Source organism: Harpia harpyja, chromosome 16, assembly GCF_026419915.1.
Source record: "Harpia harpyja isolate bHarHar1 chromosome 16, bHarHar1 primary haplotype, whole genome shotgun sequence".
NCBI classification, from domain to species: Eukaryota; Metazoa; Chordata; class Aves; order Accipitriformes; family Accipitridae; genus Harpia; species Harpia harpyja.
Genome location: NC_068955.1, coordinates 22222156 through 22244437, shown reverse-complemented (window position 1 = coordinate 22244437; position 22282 = coordinate 22222156). Strand labels below are relative to the sequence as shown.

The 22282-nt window shown below is 38.5% G+C and overlaps 1 protein-coding gene across 4 annotated transcripts in view; it reads left to right on the top strand.

The window, feature by feature from the left end:
• GALNT18 (polypeptide N-acetylgalactosaminyltransferase 18) overlaps positions 1-22282 on the top strand; it is a 252985-nt gene that overhangs the window by 130106 nt on the left and 100597 nt on the right. For all 4 annotated transcript variants that reach the window (XM_052811200.1, XM_052811201.1, XM_052811198.1 and 1 more), the window contains exon 4: positions 5298-5464. In XM_052811200.1, the coding sequence (XP_052667160.1) occupies positions 5298-5464 (167 nt within the window). The remainder of the gene's footprint in view (positions 1-5297; positions 5465-22282) is intronic.

Here is a 22282-nt window from a genome sequence, read left to right as displayed (position 1 = left end):
TGCACAAGGTGCCAAAGAATGGAAAATCTTGTCCAGTGTGATCTAATTTGTAAATATGTAAATGAATGCAGGTAGGAAAAACAATACAAATAATTCCTTTTAAATGGATGGAAGACATGTCAGAAGCAGAAATATTGTTTGAACGTTTCAGTTTATACATGGGTTTGTGGTAAGACAGCAGTGTTTTAGGGGCTGGTTTTGTCATCTGGAACATTTTTGGAATATAGTTTGTCACTAATTTCTTACAAAAGTGTATTTTACATATATCTCAACCTTAGCTTAATTGACAGAGGAGAAAAAAAAAATTAAGGCAGCAACTTCTTTGAACTATTTTCAGTATATTTTCATTGCCATTTAAAATATTTTCCAAAATCACTCTGTTACTCTTTATCTGATAGGTGACATGTCTTACCATTTTTGCTAGAGTTTCATTTTTATCTTCTTTGTACATTGGTATGGCTGAGGATAAATGTTACTATGCCTAACCTAGACAGCTAAAAGATAGATTGGCTGTAGCTTTGTTTGCTGGACAATTTTATATCTCTATGCATTTAGCTGCAAGTGAATCACTAAAATAACAGGCTTTGTAGGTTCTTTACAGGCTAATACTGAAAATTATTTCAGTATATTTAAGCCTGTTAACTAGCTTATAGTCTGTTGGAAGCCCAATTTTCAAAACTCAGATGAAATGTCAATTATTACATCAAACGGAAATGGGCTAGCTTTATAAAGGTGTACAGGAGACTAGAATTTTGTTAGTAATTTCTCATTATGCCCATGCAAATTTGTACATCTAACTTGCGTATAAGAGATGACATCCACATAATACCCAGATTGCATATGAAATTTTTTGTCAGTGCAGAATGGCATGCACATGCACACACACAGTGTGCCATGAACAGGTCTGTTCTTCAAGGAGCTGAATCTGTAATGGTCTTAGCATCTTTTGGAAAACTGTGAGGGTTAGTATTTAAAAATTGTGGTGTGATCATAAGTATAGGGACCTCCCAGCCACTTTGAGCCTGAAATACACACATTGAAAATCCTATTTTCAGATGCCACTTAACCCTGGTGGCACCTAAAATTCACATTTGCCGAAGATTGACCTCAGATTTGACAGTGCTGAGCCCAAGTCAATTTTTGCCTGCTTTACCTCCTCAGTCATCTAGGCAGTGTTTTTAAGCAGAGATTGTTCACCATGGAAGGTGACCTTTCTTTAATGAATGATTTCAGAGGTTAAAATACTTACGCTAGGGTACAGGAGGCAGGTGTGGAGAACTATCTTTTCTCCTTAAGAAGATTTGAAACGTTATGTGTGTATATAGAGTTGGGACTGTTTAGCCTAGAGAAGAGGAATCTCAGGGAGGATGTAATCAATGTGTATAAATATCTGAAGGTGGGCTGCAAAGAGGATGGAGCCAGGCTTTTTTCAGTGGTGCCCAGTGACAGGACCAGAGGCAATGGACACAAACGGAAACACAAGAGGATCTGTCAGGATATCAGGAGACACTTTTTTACTGTGACGGTGACCAAGCACTGGCACAGGTTGCCCAGAGAGGTTGTGGAGTCTCCATCCTTGGAGATACCCAAAAGCTGTCTGGATAGGGTCCTGGGCAGCCAGCTCTAGGTGACGCTGCTTTAGCAGGGGATTGGTCAGGATGACCTCCAAAGGTCCATTCCAACCTCAACCATTCTGTGATTCTGTATTGCTTCCCAGCCCTGACACCTGATTTGCAGGCTCTGTGAAGGTGCCTTTATTCCTTTAGCCAAAGCAGCACTTCTTAAATGAAAACAATAAATATTAGCTTGCAAAGGAAAGAAAAAAAGTGATCACAAGAGTTACTGTGGCGTTATAATCTAGACGATTGGAAGATAGCTGTGAAGAGTGAAGCCCAGGGTTTAAAATGCATGAACATCCATTGGAATGGGTACTGCAATACAGGTCCTTCCTCCAAGAAATTTACCCTAAACACGAGGCTAGAGAGGCTTACTTGGTGTCGCTCCAACTTAGCATACATTTAATTGCTCCACAGAAAGTGGAATGTGTTCTGTTTTCGGCTGGGACAGCATTAATCTTCTTTCTAGTAGCTGGTATAGTGTTACAGTTTGGGTTCAGTATGAGAAGACTGTTGATAACACACTGATGTTTTCAGTTGTTGCTAAGTAACGTTTAGACTAAGTCAAGGATTTTTCAGCTTCTCATGCCCAGCCAGCAAGAAGGCTGGAGGGGCACAAGAAGTTGGGAGGGGACACAGCCAGGGCACCTGACCCAAACTGGCCAAAGGGGTATTCCAGACCATATGACATCATGCTCAGTGTGTAAAGCTGGGGGAAGGAGAAGGAAGGGGGGGGGACATTTGGAGCGATGGCGTTCATCTTCCCAAGTAATCGTTATGCGTGATGGAGCCCTGCTTTCTTGGAGATGGCTGAACACCAGCCTGCCAATGGGATGTGGTGAATGAAATCCTTGTTTTGCTTTGCTTGTGTGCGCGGCTTTTGCTTTACCTCTTAAACTGTCTTTATCTCAACCCACGAGTTTTCTCACCTTTTCGCACCTTCACAGAGCCTGCAAATCAGGTGTCAGGGCTGGGAAGCAACACAGAATCACAGAGTGGCTGAGGTTGGGATGGACCTCTGGAGGTCATCCTGTCCAATCAGAATCACTTCTGATTCTCTGCCCCATCCCACTGTGAGGGAGGTGAGCGAGTGGCTGTGGGACTTAGTTGCTGGCTGGGGTTAAACCATGACAAATGACTCTGAAAAGGGGGACTGAAAATACTCACACCGAGCTGGCAAGTAGTTAGGTACCTCTCTGGGGAGATCAGAGAAGATTGAACTCATGCTCCTTCTGTCCTGGTTGAAGGTTTTAACTCCTGAACTACTGGCTAAGAGAGAAAACCAGTGCTGCCTTGCACTAGTTGTCTTCTGGAAGAAAAGGCACCTCCCTCTGCCTCTTGATGTAGTGTTTTATTTTTGCATAAAAACCACTCAGGTTCTTATCTCTAGGAAAGTACCTATGCCTCTGATTAATTCAGAGGGCCCATAGTGCTTCATGGAGAAAGCTTCTCCTTTCCTGTCTTGTATGTGTGCTTCTGAGCAGCTATGTACTTTAGAGGTTACTTATCAATCTGCTGAAAGATGCAATATTTAGATTATTATTTAGATTTCCTTTGTGAATCTATTGATAATTCCTTCTTAGAAAAATCTTGATTGCCAGGAAAACTCCCTGAAACCAGTAAGAATCATGACTGCACCTGCTTTTAAAGGCCAGGTATAGAAGATGTCCAAATGTAAGCCTTTATGAGAATACATGCTTTCAGCCCTCCTGAAAGCTTCAAAGAAAACTTTTCAGTCTGATGCTTAAAGCCGAAAGCTCCCTTACGAGTGAAAACACAGGAGTAACAACCAGTAGAAATACAAACTGATTTGGAAAGTAAGTTTTGATTTGTTATGCTGCCAAAAGATCAAGCTACAAGTGGGAATTGGTAAATGCAAACACCATTTTAATTGTTTCTCTCTTGTATTGAATGCCATGGAACAAAAAGCTGTGGATCTTTGTGAACAGGTTTCTTATTTGTTTCTGAAAGATGAACCAGCTTGTAAAACAATGTATTGTACACCTTTTAAGACTAAAACTGTTGTCATTACTTTTTCAAGATTGTGTTTTGTTTTACATGTTTATATAATTCTTTCACATGGTCACAGAGAGAAAAGTACCTGAAATATTAAATAACATCTTTAATGTGATTTCTATCAATTTCAAACTAATGACTGAATTGAGAAAATTGGTTGACCAGCTGAATTTTTGAATATTATATGTATCTCAGTGTTTTGGGGTGTCATGTGTCCTGTACACTGACTCTTTTTAGAAGCTTTAAAAACATACACATAAATTCATCATCTTGATTGAACTTAGTTTTTGTGCAACATCCAGCATGTGAAGAGTAATGCTTTTGCGATACTTCTGTGTATTTATTGACTATACAGATTAAAATCCAAAAAAATGCTATGCTTTCTCTTCAAACTGAAGAACAAATTTATTTAAGGAGTCATATTCAAGCATGATATAAGAACTCTGAATCCATCCATGCTTTCTGTATGCTAAACATCGGCTGTTAGTAATGCTTTCCACAGCTTTCAGGGGTCCCTGGATGTAGTGAATCTAGACATCTTGAGAGAAGATAGCCACTTCAGTGTTGTCAGGCAGCAGAGAAGAGCATTAACATCAATCTTTTCCATCTCCAGAGCCTATCTAGAAATGATGCCTGGGTCAGCCTGTGGCCTAATTTCATCCTAGTAAATAGTTTCAGATCTGAGAAAAAGGTAGAATTAATTGCTGTTCAGAAACATTGCATTAAAATACTAAAAATTTCAGAGAAAAGTTAATTACTTTTACTTCATTAACTTGTGGCTTTATTAAAAAAGCAAAAGTTTTGCTGGCAGTTTAAAAGACATAAATTTGTAAAAAGGCTTTCTATTCTTCATAAAATTACAAAATTTGAATCCTTTTTGAAATGAAGGAAGGAAAAAACCAATAAAACACTAAGGAACTTCGAAGTTGTGGGCAGCACTTCCATACTGCTGTTTGCATAAGCAAATTGGAATGTGGCTAAAATATATATTTTTTTAAAAAGCAAAGAAAAATCCACCAGGTTATGAGAGTATTCCTCATTTTTATTAAACCTCTTGACTGAGCTTACAAATAAGTTTTCCATCCTTGTACCTGTTTTTCTGGCTACACTGTCTGTCTTAGCTTTTGTAGCAGGATGTTCTTTGGACCTGGATCTTTACTGTGTTATTATTGAGTTGAGAAAGAAGCCTCTGATTTTGACTGACATAGATGGTAGATTCTGTAGCAAAAACAATTAACGTGGCTATTAAGCAGATGCTTTTTAAAGTAAGGTGCTAAGTCTCTTGTTTATTCCTGTCTGCACTGTCCAGAAAGGCATTGTGAACTGCTGTTGGAAGCTGCATTTAAACAAGAGTTTGCATCTGGTTTGCAGTGTTTTGGGCCTCGGGTGGAAAAGTGAGCTCACTCTAGGCCTTGGTTGCACAGGCAGATTGAGAAGATTGTTTTCAGGGATTCCTTTTTTTAGATAGTAATTCATCTGGTTCTTGCCCATATGTGCTCTAAACAGGTATGGGGACCTTCTGATCTGTGCCTACAAAAGCTCTCTTATCAGTCTTATGGCTGGGGATAGATTTCTCTGAAACAATTTGTGTTGAGACTGTGACTTCCAACAATTTACATCTTGGTGTTTTTTTTGTTTGTTCTTTTTTTTTATCTTTTTCTTCAGGTGCAGAAACCTTACATTTCCTGACAGGCTTCCTGAGGTCAGCATTGTATTCATATTTGTCAATGAAGCGCTCTCTGTGATTCTGCGCTCCATTCATTCAGCCATTGACCGGACTCCTGCTCACCTGCTCAAAGAGATTATTTTAGTTGATGATAACAGTAGTAATGGTAAGAGGTTTTGCTTCTGTTCTTTCCTCCCCTGCCCTGAGGTTGGATCATACATGAGAATCCTTGAATTCAGGCTCATCCTCATCCCATTGGCATTTCAAATGTTGTCAGTGTATTTTCTCCCTTCTTCATCTTGGTCTTGCTGGGCAGTCTTCAAATATGCACAAGTGGGGCATGTTAAAAAGAGTATGTTCAAAGATAGGATGCTGTTTCTGTATGTTTAAGGTGTCTGGTAAGCAGAATTTTGAGTGTAACAATAGATGAGAGATGTAAGTTTTAGTACTTCAGAGTGCTTTCAAGATTATATGCTCTCTGTGCTCTTCCTGTTTCAGTTGTATGATTGCATGTGTGTACTCACTTTCTCTTTTGTATAAAACACCTTTCTGTGTTTCTTGGACATCTCCTTTAGGTTTCCAGTTCTCCTCTCCTCATTGACAGCATTTACTTTGCTGCTTTTCTACTGTATGTACCCAGATTTTGCTCTCCATGATCTGAAGGACTGGACTGCCCATATCTGATTGTTCAGTACTTCCCTAGGTGTTTGTCAATGAGTCCATGCTGGGCATTATTTACAAGACTTATTTTCTGGCAACTTTGGCGATGAAATTTTAATAAGCACAGGATGCTGAACTTAACAAAAACTTTTGCTCTGATGGTGGGTGAATTCTGAACTCCTAAAATACGAGGAGAATCTGAATTTATCCTGTTGAAGGAAAATGCTGAACAAAGGGCTTCCTTTATCCTTGCCATCATTACAGCTGTTACGTGATTCCTGTAGCTACATCCTGTGACTCACTGCTGATCATAAATGTATCTCAGATTTGTCCAGAAAAGAAACTGGGAAACAAGTGAATAAGTTTCCCACCCCAGGCTGTGCACTTCATCATCTCCTCTTCTGCTGACTATCAACAAAGGAAAAAGTAAAATCCTGACTCTTTAAAGTACACACAAAACCCAACAACTTGATGTAGGCTTATGTCAAATCTAATTCCAGTGTCAGTGAATAATACTATGTTTAGAGTTACTTAAGGCTGACCAAGCTTTTCTGAAACACCTGCTTATGGAACAGTGTGGGTAAACTGTCATGCAGGATTTATGAGTTGCTGTTCTTAGTATACGGCACAATTTATGATGTAGCAATGCAATGAAATAAACAAAAAAAATCACATGAAACAGTAAACTATTAGCAAAGTAAAAAAAAAAATCAACACGTGTGAGCAGGCATACATGTGATTCAGAAACATCTTGTGAACTGAGGTAGACTTTTGATTTGCTTCAGCGTGTAGTTCAGTCATTTGACATGTTGTTTTACTTATGCGCTTTTGGTGGGCCTTAATTTTTGCCCATTCTGTCATGCAATATGTGGTAGTTTGATAGGAGAAAATTAAAATTAAAATACAACTTTGGCTGCTGGACTTGGGCTCTGGAATGTGTTTGTAGAAATTCACTCCTGCAGCTTTCAAACAGGTACAGTTAATGTGATGCTAGGAGCTCAATGAATCTAAATGGCTATTGGTGCCGCAGGGCCTGAGGCCTCTGGACGCAGAGGGACTAGCCACAAGGCAGCCATAGAAAAAGAAAAATAATCTGGCTGAAAAAAGTGCTTTCTAGAGTTTGAGTCTGATTCTCTATAATTCACAGGCAGTTATTCCAGTGGGCACATTGCAGAGCAATGTCAGAAACATCAGTGGTCTAAGAGCCTGTCATTACTGTGATGAGCTCACTAACAAATACACTTTGCACTGTGCTTTATGGGCTTGTTGAAATTACTCTTTTTCATTATTTCTTACCTGAAATAGATAAGAAATCACAAGAACCACTTAATCTTTCAGGAAGACCTCTTCAGCCGCATTTTTTGTTAGTACCAATATTGGCACTGTACAGTATCATATTTTTATGGTTGGCTGTGCTTTTTATTCAGGCTTGCCTTTCTTACCCTCCAGTGCCTTAAATCCTTAGGTTCCTGGCCCTAAACAGGACAGAAATTGAGGGGAAGGTAACCTTTGGTTTGGCTGTCTTGGCTTGGTGTTACATGTCATTCTATACAAAATCACAGTGTGCAGAGTGATACTTAGTCTCCTAGAAAAATTCAACTCTCTCCAGGATTTTCTGTGACTTCTCTAACCCTATCTTTGACGTCTCTTCCCCACAGTAGTAAATTAGATTCCTACAGTCCTCTTTATCCCATAATGTATGCTGACGATGTGGTAATAGGCATCCATTTGGAGAGGATAGATGTTTGGTAGGAAAGGGAGCAATTGTAAAGATGATTTATGGGCTTTTCTATTATTAGTTTAAATCCTGAAATATTTATTTTACAATTTGTTTTTGCTTTTACAATATTCTATTTTCATTTTTTTTCTCCCTTCTAGCATTGCTGAAACTAATCCTTTATATTTAGTGTCATCCTATGTGTTTGTTAGTAGCTCTTTAGCTTGCAACTGTTGCTGCTTGTAAGATAAGTGGGTTACTCTGGGTTTCCCTGTAACATTACCTGAGGGGGCAAAAGCTTGCTTTGTGCTTGCATCTGGCTCCAGACTCTGCTTCTCGCAGGGACCTGTCAGAATCCTAATTGTAAGCAGTATGTTTACTCTCAGGCTTTTGCTGGGGATGGCAACTTTCATAACTTGATGTAAGATTTTTTTTCTGTGATGCCACAGCCTTGGATTTCGCAGGCAAGAAACATTGCACTATGGGAAGTGACTAGAAAGAAAAAGTGAGAACAGAGACCGGGCAGAGTGCAAATGAACACATTTTTTATTTTGAATGTCTTGCGCTATTTGGTTGGATTCACATAGCATAGTGATTTAAAATAAAAGCAGGTATGATGATTGTCACAAGAGGAGGGCACCAGAATTTCCTGCTTTTGGGGGGAAGCAATATACTGGTAAATTGGTATAAATTCTTGCTGCAGGCCAAATTCTGAATCTAGTAATGAACACCTGGATTCATCTCTAATTTCAGTAGATCTGTGTTTCAGAAAAGAGCAGTGGAAGAACTAGTTGCTTTTTAAAATTCCAGAAGGCTGATTTCAGAAACCCTATATTCAAGCGTACAGCCAAAGTCTGTTCATTTGTCTTGAACGATATAAGCTATAGTATTTTATTTCATGCACTTCAAGGTATGTCAAGCAAATTATCTATGACTTTCTCTACACCTCAGTGCAGTTTTTCAAGTTCCCAATTATGTTTCAGGAGACCTCAATTAATCTCTTTGTGAAGTTTTCCTTTTTTTAAATAAATGTTTCAAGTTAGGGAACCGTGAAAATGCCAGTGCGTGCCATTTAAAAGCAGAAAATAGATTTAACAGGTCCCAAAATTTTGTTCCTTTATTTTAATAAAGTCATTGCATGGCTTAATATGTGTATTTTGCCACACCATCTTTTCCGGCAGAATTCTGATAAGCATAACACTGAAATGTTTCATATATGCTGTCAGGTACATTAGTATTAAAATTTAATTTAGTTGAAGGTTAAAAAAAGTGCATTTCAGTGAGTACCTGTGTACTGTATAACGAGAACAAAAGATTTATTAAAAAAACAAACCAAATATCAGTGTTATTCATTTGGGTCTCATTCGGGTCTCAGTCACATTGGTGTGAAATAGAGCAACTGCACACATTTCAGCTGTCTTACTGTAGTTTTAAGTGCTGTCTGTCAGATCAGAATCCTTCCCACTCTCCTCAGGAGCACTGTTTGCTTTTCAGAGATAATTAGTTTATAACTTGGCAATAAAATAATTTATTCATTTTTGCCTTGAGAAGTAGCAGAGTTTTCCAGCTGACTCAATGCATTTGAGGAGAGGGATTTGCAGAGAAGAGGCTTTAAAAAAACTTTTAAGTGACCATGCCCATGACTGCTGGTAGTTAATTAGACCTCAGGAATGTATTCAGAAAAAGTATTGCCTGAGCTGGAGACTACTGGAAGAGTGTTTTATTCACTCTCTGGCTTGTTGCCTCATGCCCTCTGGGGACAGGGTGGTGACCTGCTGTGCCACTGGAGTCCTGTCTTGGCTTTTGAGTTGTTTTGCTGGCATTGAGCCCTGCTGCATTATGAAGCACCTCTTGAAGATATTTTAAGATGATTTGAAATCTCTCTAAAAAAGCTCATTGTGAGCCATGATGTGTTCAGTTTCATGGGGAGGCAGTATGCGTTAATGTGTCCAGAGTATGCCTTACAAAATTTTATATTATAGCAATAATTATCATTCTCTGACATTTTTTCATATTAAAGTTAATAATAAATGTTGCAATAGAGGCTCAGATTTCATAAGGTTTCTTCCTTTTTCTTTGAATCATTACTTATGAATGAAATATTCTAACATGTTCAGTTTAACGATTCTCATTTTGTCTTGACATTTCCATGAATACAGCTATTGAATTGCTGTAATAATGCTGGGAATCACAGGATGCTAATTTTATGACTTGCAGTGTTGAAGAGAATTAGCACAGAGGGGTAGAAAGTGGGTCAGATGCAACTGTAACACCTTTGAGAGATTTGCAACATTGTCCTCAAAACAGTGAATAAAAGGAAACTTTTCAAAAAGCATTCAGAGCTTTTCATTAGAAAGGTGTATTTCTTCTTTGGTTATTTTTAAGAGATATTTGGGAATAGAAGATTGTTTGATTTTTTTTCTTTACAAAAGCAGTGATGAATAAACCTCAAAAGTATTGTTCAAATGCATGCTAGATTTCATATTACAGCGTAATTTGAAGATGGTTTACTTGTAGACCAGACAACTATGAATATAAAAACCTATTAATAACAATCTTATAGGGGAAACTTTAGGACTTGCCGTCCTTCTGTTTGGCTTCTTGTTCTTCTTTTACCTGAATGCCAGCAAAATTCAAAGACAAATAAAAACATTTAAAAACAAGGAAAAAGCCAAACTTTATTCAAACCTGCATTCACTTTTGGGCCATGGTTTATGCACTGTGAGGGCTTTGCTTTATCTGCCTAGATTCATTTCCCCCATTAGTTAAAGGTCTTGATGCTGAAATCCTTATTATTGCACAGTCTTTATACAAGCAAGCTTTCAGTGGTGTTGGCAGGGATTGACATGAAAGAGGGCTGTGTAATGCTCTTTAAGAATCAGATGCTAAAAAGCATATGTTTGTGTATAGACCGGGAAGTCTGTCTCCACTGTAGATTTGAGAACGTTAGCTGTTGTTACAAACTATGCATTTTACTTGCATAGTAACATTTAGCATTGAAACTTGAATAAATGAAGACAATTCTTTGAGCGTATGTTTACTGCTACATGTTCTGTGGTGATGCTAGGACTGCAATGAGGTGGTGTGTTTTGGCTTGCGTGCCAGCTACTGTGGATGCATCTGAAGAAAAAGGCCAGTGGACTATGTTTTGCTTCTGGTCATCTATTTCAGCAGTCAGCAGAAGTTAGCAGAATGAGGAATGTTGTTCGTATTCTGAGGTATGAGAGAGAGGAGTATGTGAACACTGGTTCATGTTCCAATGATGCCTGGCCATGCAGCTCAAAACTCTTGTGGAAAAAATTAAGAACACTAATGTAAATGGACTGTGAGATTTTTATAAGGACAGTAGGTCCTGAAGATGATGTCCTAGAGTGGCTGCGGACTGCTCTCTCCTCTTACTTGTCAGTCCTTGTGACATTGTATTTGATTCCTGCTTTAAAGGGAAGAGGTTGTGGAGTAGGGTATCAAAAGGAAGTGAGCAACAGAGCAGAAAAGAGAGGGACACTGCCGATTAAGAAGGCCATCTGTGCCAACTATTCTTGCCCCTCTTTTGCTTTGATTTATCACTCTTCACACCTTTTTCTCCTCCTGTGTTTTTTCCTTCTTTTTTCATCCAGAGGTGGTCTAAATACTCAGTCTTTATTCCCTTTATTCCCTTTCCTTTTCCTCATTCCACCCTGGCAGTCTGCTTTTTTTGGATGTTCACTTCCTCGCACCCATTCCATATACCTCATCCTTCTTTATATAAGCTTGTGTCCTTCAGTTGGGGTCTCCATTTTCCGTGTTCTCAAATTCCAGTGTACCCACACCTCTTTTCTTCTCCCTATCTCCTCCATGCCAGCATTTGCTGCTTTTTCTCACAAACTGCACTCCTCCATTTTTCCCATCTCATCATTCAGCTCCCCCTTGCCTTTAGCCCCAGTAATTAAACTCCTGCCTGACATCCATCCATCCATCCATCCATCTCCCCCTCCTTCCCTCCCTTCCTCCTCCCCCCAGCAGTGTTCTGCTCCTTTGTGGCATATTTTTATCATTGTCCCATTTTCGTCCTTTTTCTCTCTGACACCTCCTTTTCAGACATGTTTTTCCATTTTCTTTTGCTTTCATTTAAAAATAATTATGTTGTATTCTTTTAGATCAGTGTTTCTAACTCTCCCATGTCTGAACTCCATACTGCGTCAGACTGAAACATTGACTTGCATTCAGTCACGCATGGGGGTGGGGATAGCATCCCTTGCTGGAGGCAAGGCTCTGATTTTTTTAGCATTGTAATTATAGTTGTATGAAAGCTGTTTGATAACCAGCATGCAGTTTGCTTTGTTTTATAATGGGAACTGTCACATTCTCCATTCTGTATAACTTATGGGGAAGGTCCTTAGCCTTCGTTTTCTGGAAGGTTAGGAAAACTGCAGCTCTGTGAGAGTGAGGTGGGGCTGCAGGACCACTGCAGCTAAGTGTGGCTCTTCTGGTGCATCCTGGAGAACTCACACATCTGTTGGACCTTTTGCCTCTGTGGAAGTGTGTGCTCAGCAGGTGTTTGCAGTAACAAAGCGGTCTTTCAAAAGAACAGTTACTTTAATCATCTGCAATATAATATAGTTCAGTCTCTTTCTATAGTTGGAGAAGAAAAATTTCAATGTGTGTGAAAGCTGATAGCCTAACTTCTGTCCACATTAGGGGTCATCAGTGGGCAGCAGAGTTTTTATTGCAGTCTCCTGACATGAGAGTTTTTGATTCAAACGTTCATATAATACTATGAACTGAATCTTCCCTAGCCAGCAGTTGCTGAAAGTTAATATATGGTCATCTTATCTTTTATTCCATCCACAAGGTAATTTAACGCTTTCAGTCCTAATATGCTTGCACTGTTGCAGTCTAATAAATACCTTCTTTTATGTCAGATTCAGTACAGTAAGTCCAAGAGGACATAGCAGCCGCTTCTAAAACCAGCATTTTCTGTACTTGCAGTTTAACGTAGGCAGCAGAATAGGGAAAAAGTTATTTTATGCAACTCCAAACCTTATCACCAGATAATTCTTTTTTTTTTTTCTAATCAGACAAGCCCATTGCCATTAAACTAAGCTTTAAGATTGAAATAACAGTGTATCTCATTTCAGCATGAGAGGAACTAATTTAAGTGTCACCTCAGTGGTATCTACTTGCCAGATTTAATCCTAATGGCAGGTAGTAAAGTGGAGTATCTGAACTACAATATAGGAAATGCTGAAAAACTGGAGATAGGAAACAAAATGCAGGGGTGATTTCAGCTGTAGTTTTAGAGCTTTTTTATATATTCTCTTTTTTTCATATAGCAAATGAAACTGAAAGCTATACTGGCATTTTTTGATTGTGGTTTTGTTTTAGCTTGAATCCCAATGTACCAATTCATACCATGTATCACTTTCACATATGCTGTGTACCCTATATATGTCAAGCAGTGCAATGCACAGTTAGTATTTCCTTGTTCTTCATCCCTGTGTCTGTTCTGCCATCCTCTAATGACACAATCCTTAGTGTGAGCACAGACATACGTGCTCTCAGGTTGCTTATCATATCAAATCCCAATCATATCAAAGCCCAATACAGACAATACAGCTGAAGTTTCTAGGTGATGGTAAATAGCTGCACGTTGGCATTTTGGAATCTTTTGGAAGAATGAGCTGGGCCAACTTACAGGAAATAGCATCACCTGTGTCAGGCGTGCTTCAGAAACAATATGTGGCCCACAGTGTTGAAGGCTGCAGTCAAATTCAGTAAGAACAGACTAGTTTTAAGTTCTAGTAGCAATGAGGAATTCACCCCATGTGCATTGGAAGTGCTATTGGCTGGTGGCATCCTGACTAAGAATGCCAGCGTATAAATGCTGCCTTGGTCCACTTCTCAGTACCATTACTGTGATTTTAGCTTTAAAATTAATTACTAGAGATCTCTGAGAAATTGCTTGCTTGAAAAAAAAAAAAATTCCCATTTCTTCCCTTTCTCATGTTTGTGGGATTATTTTGCCTTCAAGAATGCTTGAATGGTTTCCATTGATAACATTCTCAAACACATCTCACTAAATTTAAGTAGCAGCTATATGTGTAGATCCAATGCAGTGACAAACAGTCATGTAGAACTTGTGAGAGAAGTGCTGATATCTCTTGATGGCAGTAAGGTAACTCTGGTTTGATCGGATTGTTTCCTTTTGACATCTTTTCTCATAAAGTATCCAGAGATCTCCTTGCATCCAATACAATTTGCATTTGAGATATTCTAGTAATGTAAGCTGTTAAGAGCCTGAATGACTTTTTAAAGGATTTTGTTCTCTTTCCTTATCAAGAGAATGGTACTTATATTTGCAAGAGTTTGACAGGGGGTGGGGAAAATACTCTGTAGTGTTAAGCAAAGGAGTTAAAAGATAGAGTCCTATATAAAGTGAGAAATACAAACTGACTTTTAAATGAACTTCATTAAAATTTACCTTTTCTGCCTAACCCAAGCATACTTTTCTTAAAAAGAAAAATTAGTAAAAAGGTAACTTTCACAAAATTAATGCTGATTTCTTAACTTAAACTGTTGGTAAAACTTCCTGCCAGAGCTGAGAATTTCAAACACTTCAACTTCTTTGTGATAGAACCTGAAAATTCTTAATATGCTGAAGCATCCAATACATGATAAGAGATTTGCCTAAGGAAGTATTTAAGGGTGTTTGAGTGTATCACTAAATGATAAAAATCAGTTAGCACAAATATATGAATAAATTACAGACTCTTCTGTGTTCACCTAATAGGCATACACAAAGGCACATGTATAGGCATTGCTAGATGTTTTAAAGACATTGTGGAACCTACTGTAAGTCTAAAGTTCAAGTATAGAACCTTTTATCAAAGGATATTTGAATTCTTGTTGTGAATAAAAAAATCAATTCATGTTGACTTTTCTTTTGGCATACTTTTTCTGTAGATATTCTTGGCATTTCATTTTTGAAAGTGTTCTCCAAGTATATTGGATGATCAAATTTTAAATTATTTGCTGTTAGTTATTTGTGGGGCCATTGGTTAAATGGTGTTCTTTCCTTTTGCACTGGAGAAGTAACACACTTTAAGTAGTATACTTCAAGTAGCAGCCTGGGAAGTTTGGGAAAGCTCTGTTTAAAACTTTATGGAAACTGTGATGAAACTAGACATAAAAGCTAAAACTTCCATTTACGATGGTGGAATTAACATGGGAAAAATGAAGACTTAGAGCTTAGGCTGTATGAGAGTGAAAATTTCTGCTTGTTTTTCCTCACCCAGTTTATTTGGAAAAGATGTTTTGTTTTTTCTTGGGCCTCCATAACCAGAGTCCTTGTTAACAGCACTTACTGGAAGTCTGTTTTGAGAGTCTGGGTAGAGAGAAATATAAATGCGAGCCAAATGGAAAGAGATACAGTTTATATACTAAAACCTCACCCTTCATATTCTTTATGATCTTCACATATGTCTAGAAGTCTGTTAGTTTTCTGAGTAAGTTCTGCAACCTACTTCCTACAGGATAAGGCAAATCTTGCTCTCCTGGCAGTCTGATAGGCAAAGACTTCTGACTGGGGGAACTGCATGGAGCTGTATTCCCCATCAGCCTCCTGCTACATCTCTATGGTATTTTGCAATGGAATAGGTGAATAAACTGATGATTTTTTTTTTTTAAATATTAGTTTCCCTTCAAGTGTAATCTGAGAGAAATGGTAGATGCTCCAAAGCATTCTCATAGATATTTTTGATGCTAACTCAAAGGACAATTTGCCTTTCATTAAATGTAACAGGGTTTGTCTGCACTGCAGTATAAACTCTCCAATAAATGATTTAGAATCATGATGAATGCTAAATAATATGGCAGCATGAATTGTTGTTGTTTTGGTTTGGCAGCAGAGAAAATCTTGTTGGAATTGCTAAGTGCTCTCAGTTCTTTCAAGTTAGCTTAATATCTGCTGCTGCATTGTTTCTTTGCTCCTAACTGACACACTTCTTTGGCCCAGTGCCTGTCTAATCATTGTTCAATGTTTCAAAAGCTGCCATCTTCTATTTGAGGCAATCTTTTCAAGCAGTACAAATACCAGCAGATTTCCATAAAGCAGAAATAATTGGAAAAATAAAGTAAAAAAAAAAGAGAGAGATGCAAACAGCATTAACGTTTTATGAAGCTGAAAAAAATACCATATACCTAATCAAATTATGGTGAAGTTTTAGGAAGCTTAAAGATATTTCTGTGGCTAAATACATGGTCTATCAGTTTAACATGCTATGGAATGATTGTTTCTCCTGACCTATTGCCCCTAATCTCAATCCTTGCTCATGTGCACAAAGTGGAAGAAGAACAACAAGGTCTTCTAAAATGGAAGACAAGTTTACAACTCCTGTGCCAGCAAATAAACAATGATTTCTATTTTTTATTGAACAAGTGCAATGTCAGTACCTGAAAAATGTGCTTACATCCCCATGTCAAATAAGTGACTATGTCTCCCTGCCTTGTAGTTGTATTATTACTGCATGAGCAACAAGTTTAAAATATTTCCCTGTAGCTTGCTGCTTATATGAAATACCTAGGATTACTTTTTAGAGATATCTGTGTGCTTGAAACTTTGTTGTGCCTTTGACAATCAGTTTTGAACATGCAAGTGAAACTGTGTAGCACTGGCTCTGGTTTTGTGTTCTCTCATCAGATATCTCTGTTTCCAAAGGAATGTTTCTTGTCTTTACCCATTTCCCACAAATACAAATAGATAAAGCTTAAGGAATACTGTGGCAAAAGTTGCATGACTGTGTGTACAGTTTATGTCTCACACACAGGATCTTATGTACTAAGACAAGCCCTGATGTAAGACAAAACATATTCCACAAATAGCATTAGTTTTAATTAATGCTATTTGTGCTGCATAGTGTTGTATAGAAGGGCAAGAACTGAATGAGGATGTCCCATGACAACTTCTGGAACGCTTTCTGTCCAAGATGGATTCTTGCCGAGACCATCAAATTGTGATCTCTGAGAACACTGTCTCCAGGATGTAGGAAGCTGGAGAACTGCTGGACACTGAAGGTTCCTATTCAGCTAGGAATAAATCTTATGGCGGCTTAACTTAGAGCATTAGTCCAATGTTAGAAAAGAGATTCGAGGGAAGCTTTTTCATCAGAAATTGAGCAGAGGGGTTAGGAATTCATAGCTGTTGTTTACCAGCATCTCTAGCAAACTGGAGAGATTGAGAGAGACACGGAAGAAGGCAGTAGGCAGAATCATAGAATCACAGAATGGTTTGGGTTGGAAGGGACCTTAAGGATCATCTAGTTTCACCCGCCCCTGCTATGGGCAGGGACACCTTCCACTAGACCAGGTTGCTCAGAGCCCCATCCAACCTGGCCTTGAACACTCCCAGGGCATCCACAACTTCTCTGGGCAACCCGTTCCAGTGCCTCACCACCCTCAAAGTAAAGAATTTTTTCCGAATATCTAATCTAAATCTACCCTCTTTTAGTTTAAAACTGCCACTCCTCATCCTATCACTACAATCCCAGTTAAAGAGTCCCTCCCCGTCTTTCCCGTAGATCCCCTTTAGGTACTGGAAGGCTGCTATAACGTCTCCCCGGAGCCTTCTTTTCTCCAGGCTAAACAACCTCAACTCTCTCAGCCTGTTCTCATAGGGGAGGTGCTCCCAGCCCCCTGATGACCTTTGTGGCCCTCCTCTGGACCGTCTTGAGCAGGTCTATAATGAAGTTACAAGAAACCTCAATGGCTTGGTAAAAAGAGCATCATCATGTGTGGATATAGATGGCATTCCAGGAGAATGACCGTATTGATCACAGGAAGAGAAATGTGTCAGATGAAATAAGAAAATTTGTACTTTAGCTTTATCCTAGAAGCCTGAAAAGGTCAGTTGTTATACAGTGATAGAGCAGTTCTTTACAGGTTGCCTGATACTCGCTCAGCCCTGAAATGTAGCAGTATTTTATGCAACTGTGACTAAACTTTCACTGATCCACTCTTCTTTTGACTTCACATTTGAAAACTGAATAAGTGGCTCTATTATTGTATGCCCCAGTAGGACCTCTGGAAAGAGTTTGGTGGTGGGAAATAGTGGTGGTTCATATCCTTGAAAATACATTGAGCATGTGAAGTACTCTGTGTTTCTCTCTCTGAGATGGACCTACAACAGCCTGGAATACTCTACAGACCTTCAGGCATCGTGCAGAGCTGAGCACTTCAGCAGAAGGGAGATCAGTAAATCCAGTTTAAGGCAGCCAAAATTACCATTTTACCGCACACTGTGGAACTGGATTTTCTGTTGTTCACAAACAGCTCTTTTTAAGTTGTGGTGTGCTGCCTTTCTTAAAACGATGCTGAGATTAAACCAGGCATGATAGCAAATCTAAAGAACAAGATTAGATACGAGAGCTCTCAGTTGAAAATTATTCTTAAAAATGAGAGGGAAAGAAAGAGGATATTCCTTTATTTTAAGAGTTTTGGGGGTTGTTTTACATTTTTTTTTCCCCAATAGGAAGAGCTTTTTTGCCCTTTGCTTATGTCAGCACTACACCTTTACCAAATATCTAAAGCTTTTAGGTTTTGTTGTTAGTTTAAGGGCTGATCTTAAAAGGCATCGACTGCCTCCTAGGACTTCCTTTTTCATGAATAGGTTGCAATTTACAGTGTGATGTAGGTTCATTCTTGTGACATAGAAAAATATTATCCATAAAGTCATACAACTAGTCCAGAGAGTATTACCACAAAATGAAGGAAATCCAATCCTTCAGTGATGTTAGGTCAGTATAGAAGCTTACATATCCCACCTCCTCAAATTAGAAATGGTTCATCATTAAACAAAAGAGTTGTCTTCCCAAACAGATGTAACTGGAACCTCTGTGGTCCTGTCAGTTCTTATCAGAAGTTGCAGCTCGTTGGAGCTCCTGTCTGGGGGACTGGCCTACGGAGACTGTAAGGAAGATGAATGCAAAACTAAGCCTCAGTCCCTTTCAGAGATAAGTAATTCTGACTGCATGCTCAGCATAGGTTAGCTGTGTCCAATATTTGTTCTTTTTAGCACTCTTTTAATAAGGCATAAAAATTAGGAAGTCAGGGGTCTTTTAAAATATCTAAAAAGAAAAACCTCAGGGGAGGTGAGTTAATAAAATGGTCTGTTAAACTAACTTTCATTTTATGGCCCTAAACTAGGAACGCTGAGAGATGACTTAGTTACAGTAAAATGGAAAAAAGAGTCTAATCAGCTTTCCTTATAATGGAAAGTGCCCTAGAAAAATATGCCTGTTGCATCAGAATATATCAAACTGAGTTTAATCAACTGTGGATTACTGCACAATAGCTCAATCAACTTTAGGTCAGGAAGAAAGAAAGTAGAGGAATTATTTAGAATTATTTAGTAGAACTGTAGAAGAAGATGTACGCTTAATGGTTCATTTGACTTCCTGGGATTGGATTATCAAAGTTATCAAAGTAACATGAAAAACAGCAGCATGTGATTTATTTCTCTCACACAGGATCTTATGTACTGAGGCTTAGCCCTGATATATGACAAAACATATTCCACAAATTGCATTAATTTTTATGGTGCTGCACAGCGTTGTATATATCCTTGGGTTTGAGTTCATATAGGGTATTTTCATGAAAAACGCAAAGCTCTCTGGGTGGACCTGCTGCTCTGGCTGACTTTGCTCTTTTTATTAGAGTAGTCATGGGGGTGATTCATTTAATCCAGAACAATGATCACTTAACTTATACCAGATATAGCCTGAGTTAGCAAATCTGTATGCTGGAGATGGATTTTATTTCAAATAAGTTTCAGTCCACACTCAGAAACTTTTTATCGCAGTAGGTTACTTTGGTTATAAGAGCCAAGTTTTCTTCTGGCTTAACCTCTCCTACCTACCCATCTCCAGTTGAACTAAGTAGACTTCTGATTCTGGCAATTTTTATAGGTTCCTATGAGTGTGAAAACTGCATTTCTGCCTGTGCCATATGTACCCTTTACAGTAGAAATTCCTGTGATTTATGTAACTGGCTGTGGTAGGGGAAAAGTTTTTTTTTCTGCTTTTGTGGTATATTTTTGAAGTTTGATACGACTTTCAGTATCATGTAGTTACCTGTGTAATCAGTTATCCATTCAGTAGTTTCCTGACTAAAAAAGGCCCATAAAACCATTAGTAAGTATAAAATAAATATGTTCCGATTTTTAAAGGGATTCTTGTAGAAATGGAAGGGAATTCTTTGTGAGTTTTGGATAATTTGCTCAAAGATATTGTTGAAATTGAGGGGTAAACTCTGCCTTCATTATCCTATTAACAGCAGAACCCTTGCTGACATAAGCTTCAGCCCAAGGGCTCAGTAGCATCCCAAAAGGGGCTTGACTAGTGACAGCTGAGAAATACACAAATTACATAGAATAAATAGCCAGTTTTGAAGGGAGTATTGAACAGATTCTTGGCCTGGCACTTCATTTCGAAGAACTCCACTATAGGTACTGTACATTAATCTGAGAGTACCTGTGTAGCTGTCTAATAGTTCCGTGTTTCTTTGGTAGTATGAGGCACCATCTGTGCTCTGTCTGGTATTCTTTTGAAAAATTTAGTCCAATTTCTCTGTAAATTTCTGCAACATGTACTTTGATACAATTCTGATTCCAACTGTTCATCTCCCCCAGGAGGCAAAAATTTACGTTGTTTCTGTGGGTCAACTGCCTAGTGAGTGAAGTGTACAGGAGTATGCAGGACGTGCCTGCAGAGCAGGAGGACCACAATTGTTAGGGGATGGATCTACACTGCGCACACTGCTTGGAATAGGTGAGCCTTCCCAGGGCAGGTAGGAGTGATGACAGCTGTTGTGGCCGTGCAGGATATTCCTTCCTTTCTCTCTAGGAAATAAATGTGTCTCTAACATGTGCCAAGTCACAGTTCCGCTGAAGAAGGCTTGAGAAATTATACTGCTTGCTCAGGTCTGTCCCTGGAGTCAGTTTCCAGGCTCCTCAATGTGTTTATTTGGCATTTCTGTCAGTAAACTCATTTGCTATTGTGCTGTTCCTGGCACAGATGCAAAAATGGGAACAAGTCTCCTCAAGACAATCTCACTTAAAATTTAGTGCCCTTTTGAAAAGTATCTAACCCTTTTAACTGTCCTGGATTGCTTGTCAGGGACTGAACACTGTGTCACCCTAATCATAAAGCCTAATTGCTCACAGCCAATAGTGTATATTTATAATAGACTGTAAGCCTGATTTAGTTGTGTGATTTATATTATTTTGTGAGATATCACATGGGAACAGTGAGGTACTCTTTGGTTAAGGTGCTGTTAAGCAGTTAGGCTCATAATGGATCCCGTCTTCCTTAATGCCATTACATTCAATGAAAATATTTACACCATATGGTACCGTAAGTCATAAATAGGAGCATCAGTGTCTTGGCTTTCATAAACACAGTGCTAGTTTACATCTGATTTGGTATACACCTGGGAAAAAAAAAAAAAATCCAAGGGACTGTAAGTACTGTGACAACTGCAGGTTCTGTGACAACTGCCTGGAATATTTATTAGACAAGCTACGGATTCTTGCCACCCTATTCCTTTTAACATAATTGAGAATAATTGAAATAACCAAATTATTTTTTATCTGAAAGGGAAATCAATACAAATCACAAAACAGCTGTAGACATTTTGTCTGAGATTGTAGATCAGTTTCCTTCTTAGTCACCTGATTTTAGTAGATTTTGATTTTTTTTACGGGCTGTAAAATACCTTTCCCTGAATCAGTTATGTCCATGGTGTGATATGATGTATGTGGTTTTTTTCTGGTTTAACTTTTAAGTCTTAAATGATTCTTTGTTTTCTCCTTTTGTTGAAATTGACAGCTTTATATCTTAACACTTTCCCTGTGTTTCTCCTGCAGTTTAGTATTTGAAGTGTTTTTTGTCGAACTAGTTCTTTGCTTTTTTTTGGTTGTGTTCAAGTGATCTGGCAGTGAGCGAATTTGGACAGTTTTTCCATGTTCCATATAAAAGCTGTTTCTTAAATGTTACTGATGACTGTGTAGTGTTTAGAGCCAGCTGTCCGTCTTGCCAAATTGTTAAAGCTATCATCCCCCACAGGCTGCTGGTGTGACTATTCAGTATTGCTCGTGGGAGGATACTGCGTTTTCCAGTGAACTTCTGTTCCAAAAAAGATATTCCAGCTTGGCGATGGGAGATATTGCTATCTGTTATTCCATTTCCCCCATCGAAAGGTGATCCTGAAATACCAACTCTAAAAGCAAAGTTGCTACAATGAATTTTCTGTCTGAAATATGTTAATATTTATGAAAGTTCAAAAGGACTTGTTACTCAAGAGTTCTTCTCAGTCTTCAGATTTATGAGGAAAAAATATTCTTGTCGGCAGAGAGTTGCGGAAAGAGTTTTAGATCTTTTATTGCAGTTTTTTTGTTTTACGGCTTACGGTTCTTGGAAGTAGTTAGTCTAAAGCAAGTTATTTTTATGGTTTCAAACACAAATATCTAGGTTTAATCACCATAGGCTTGGGGTATTGTGATTTTTAACTGTGCCAGACAACAAACTAGTCTGTACTGTTAAGATACTTGTCTTTTCTGTATGCTTCATTTCATCC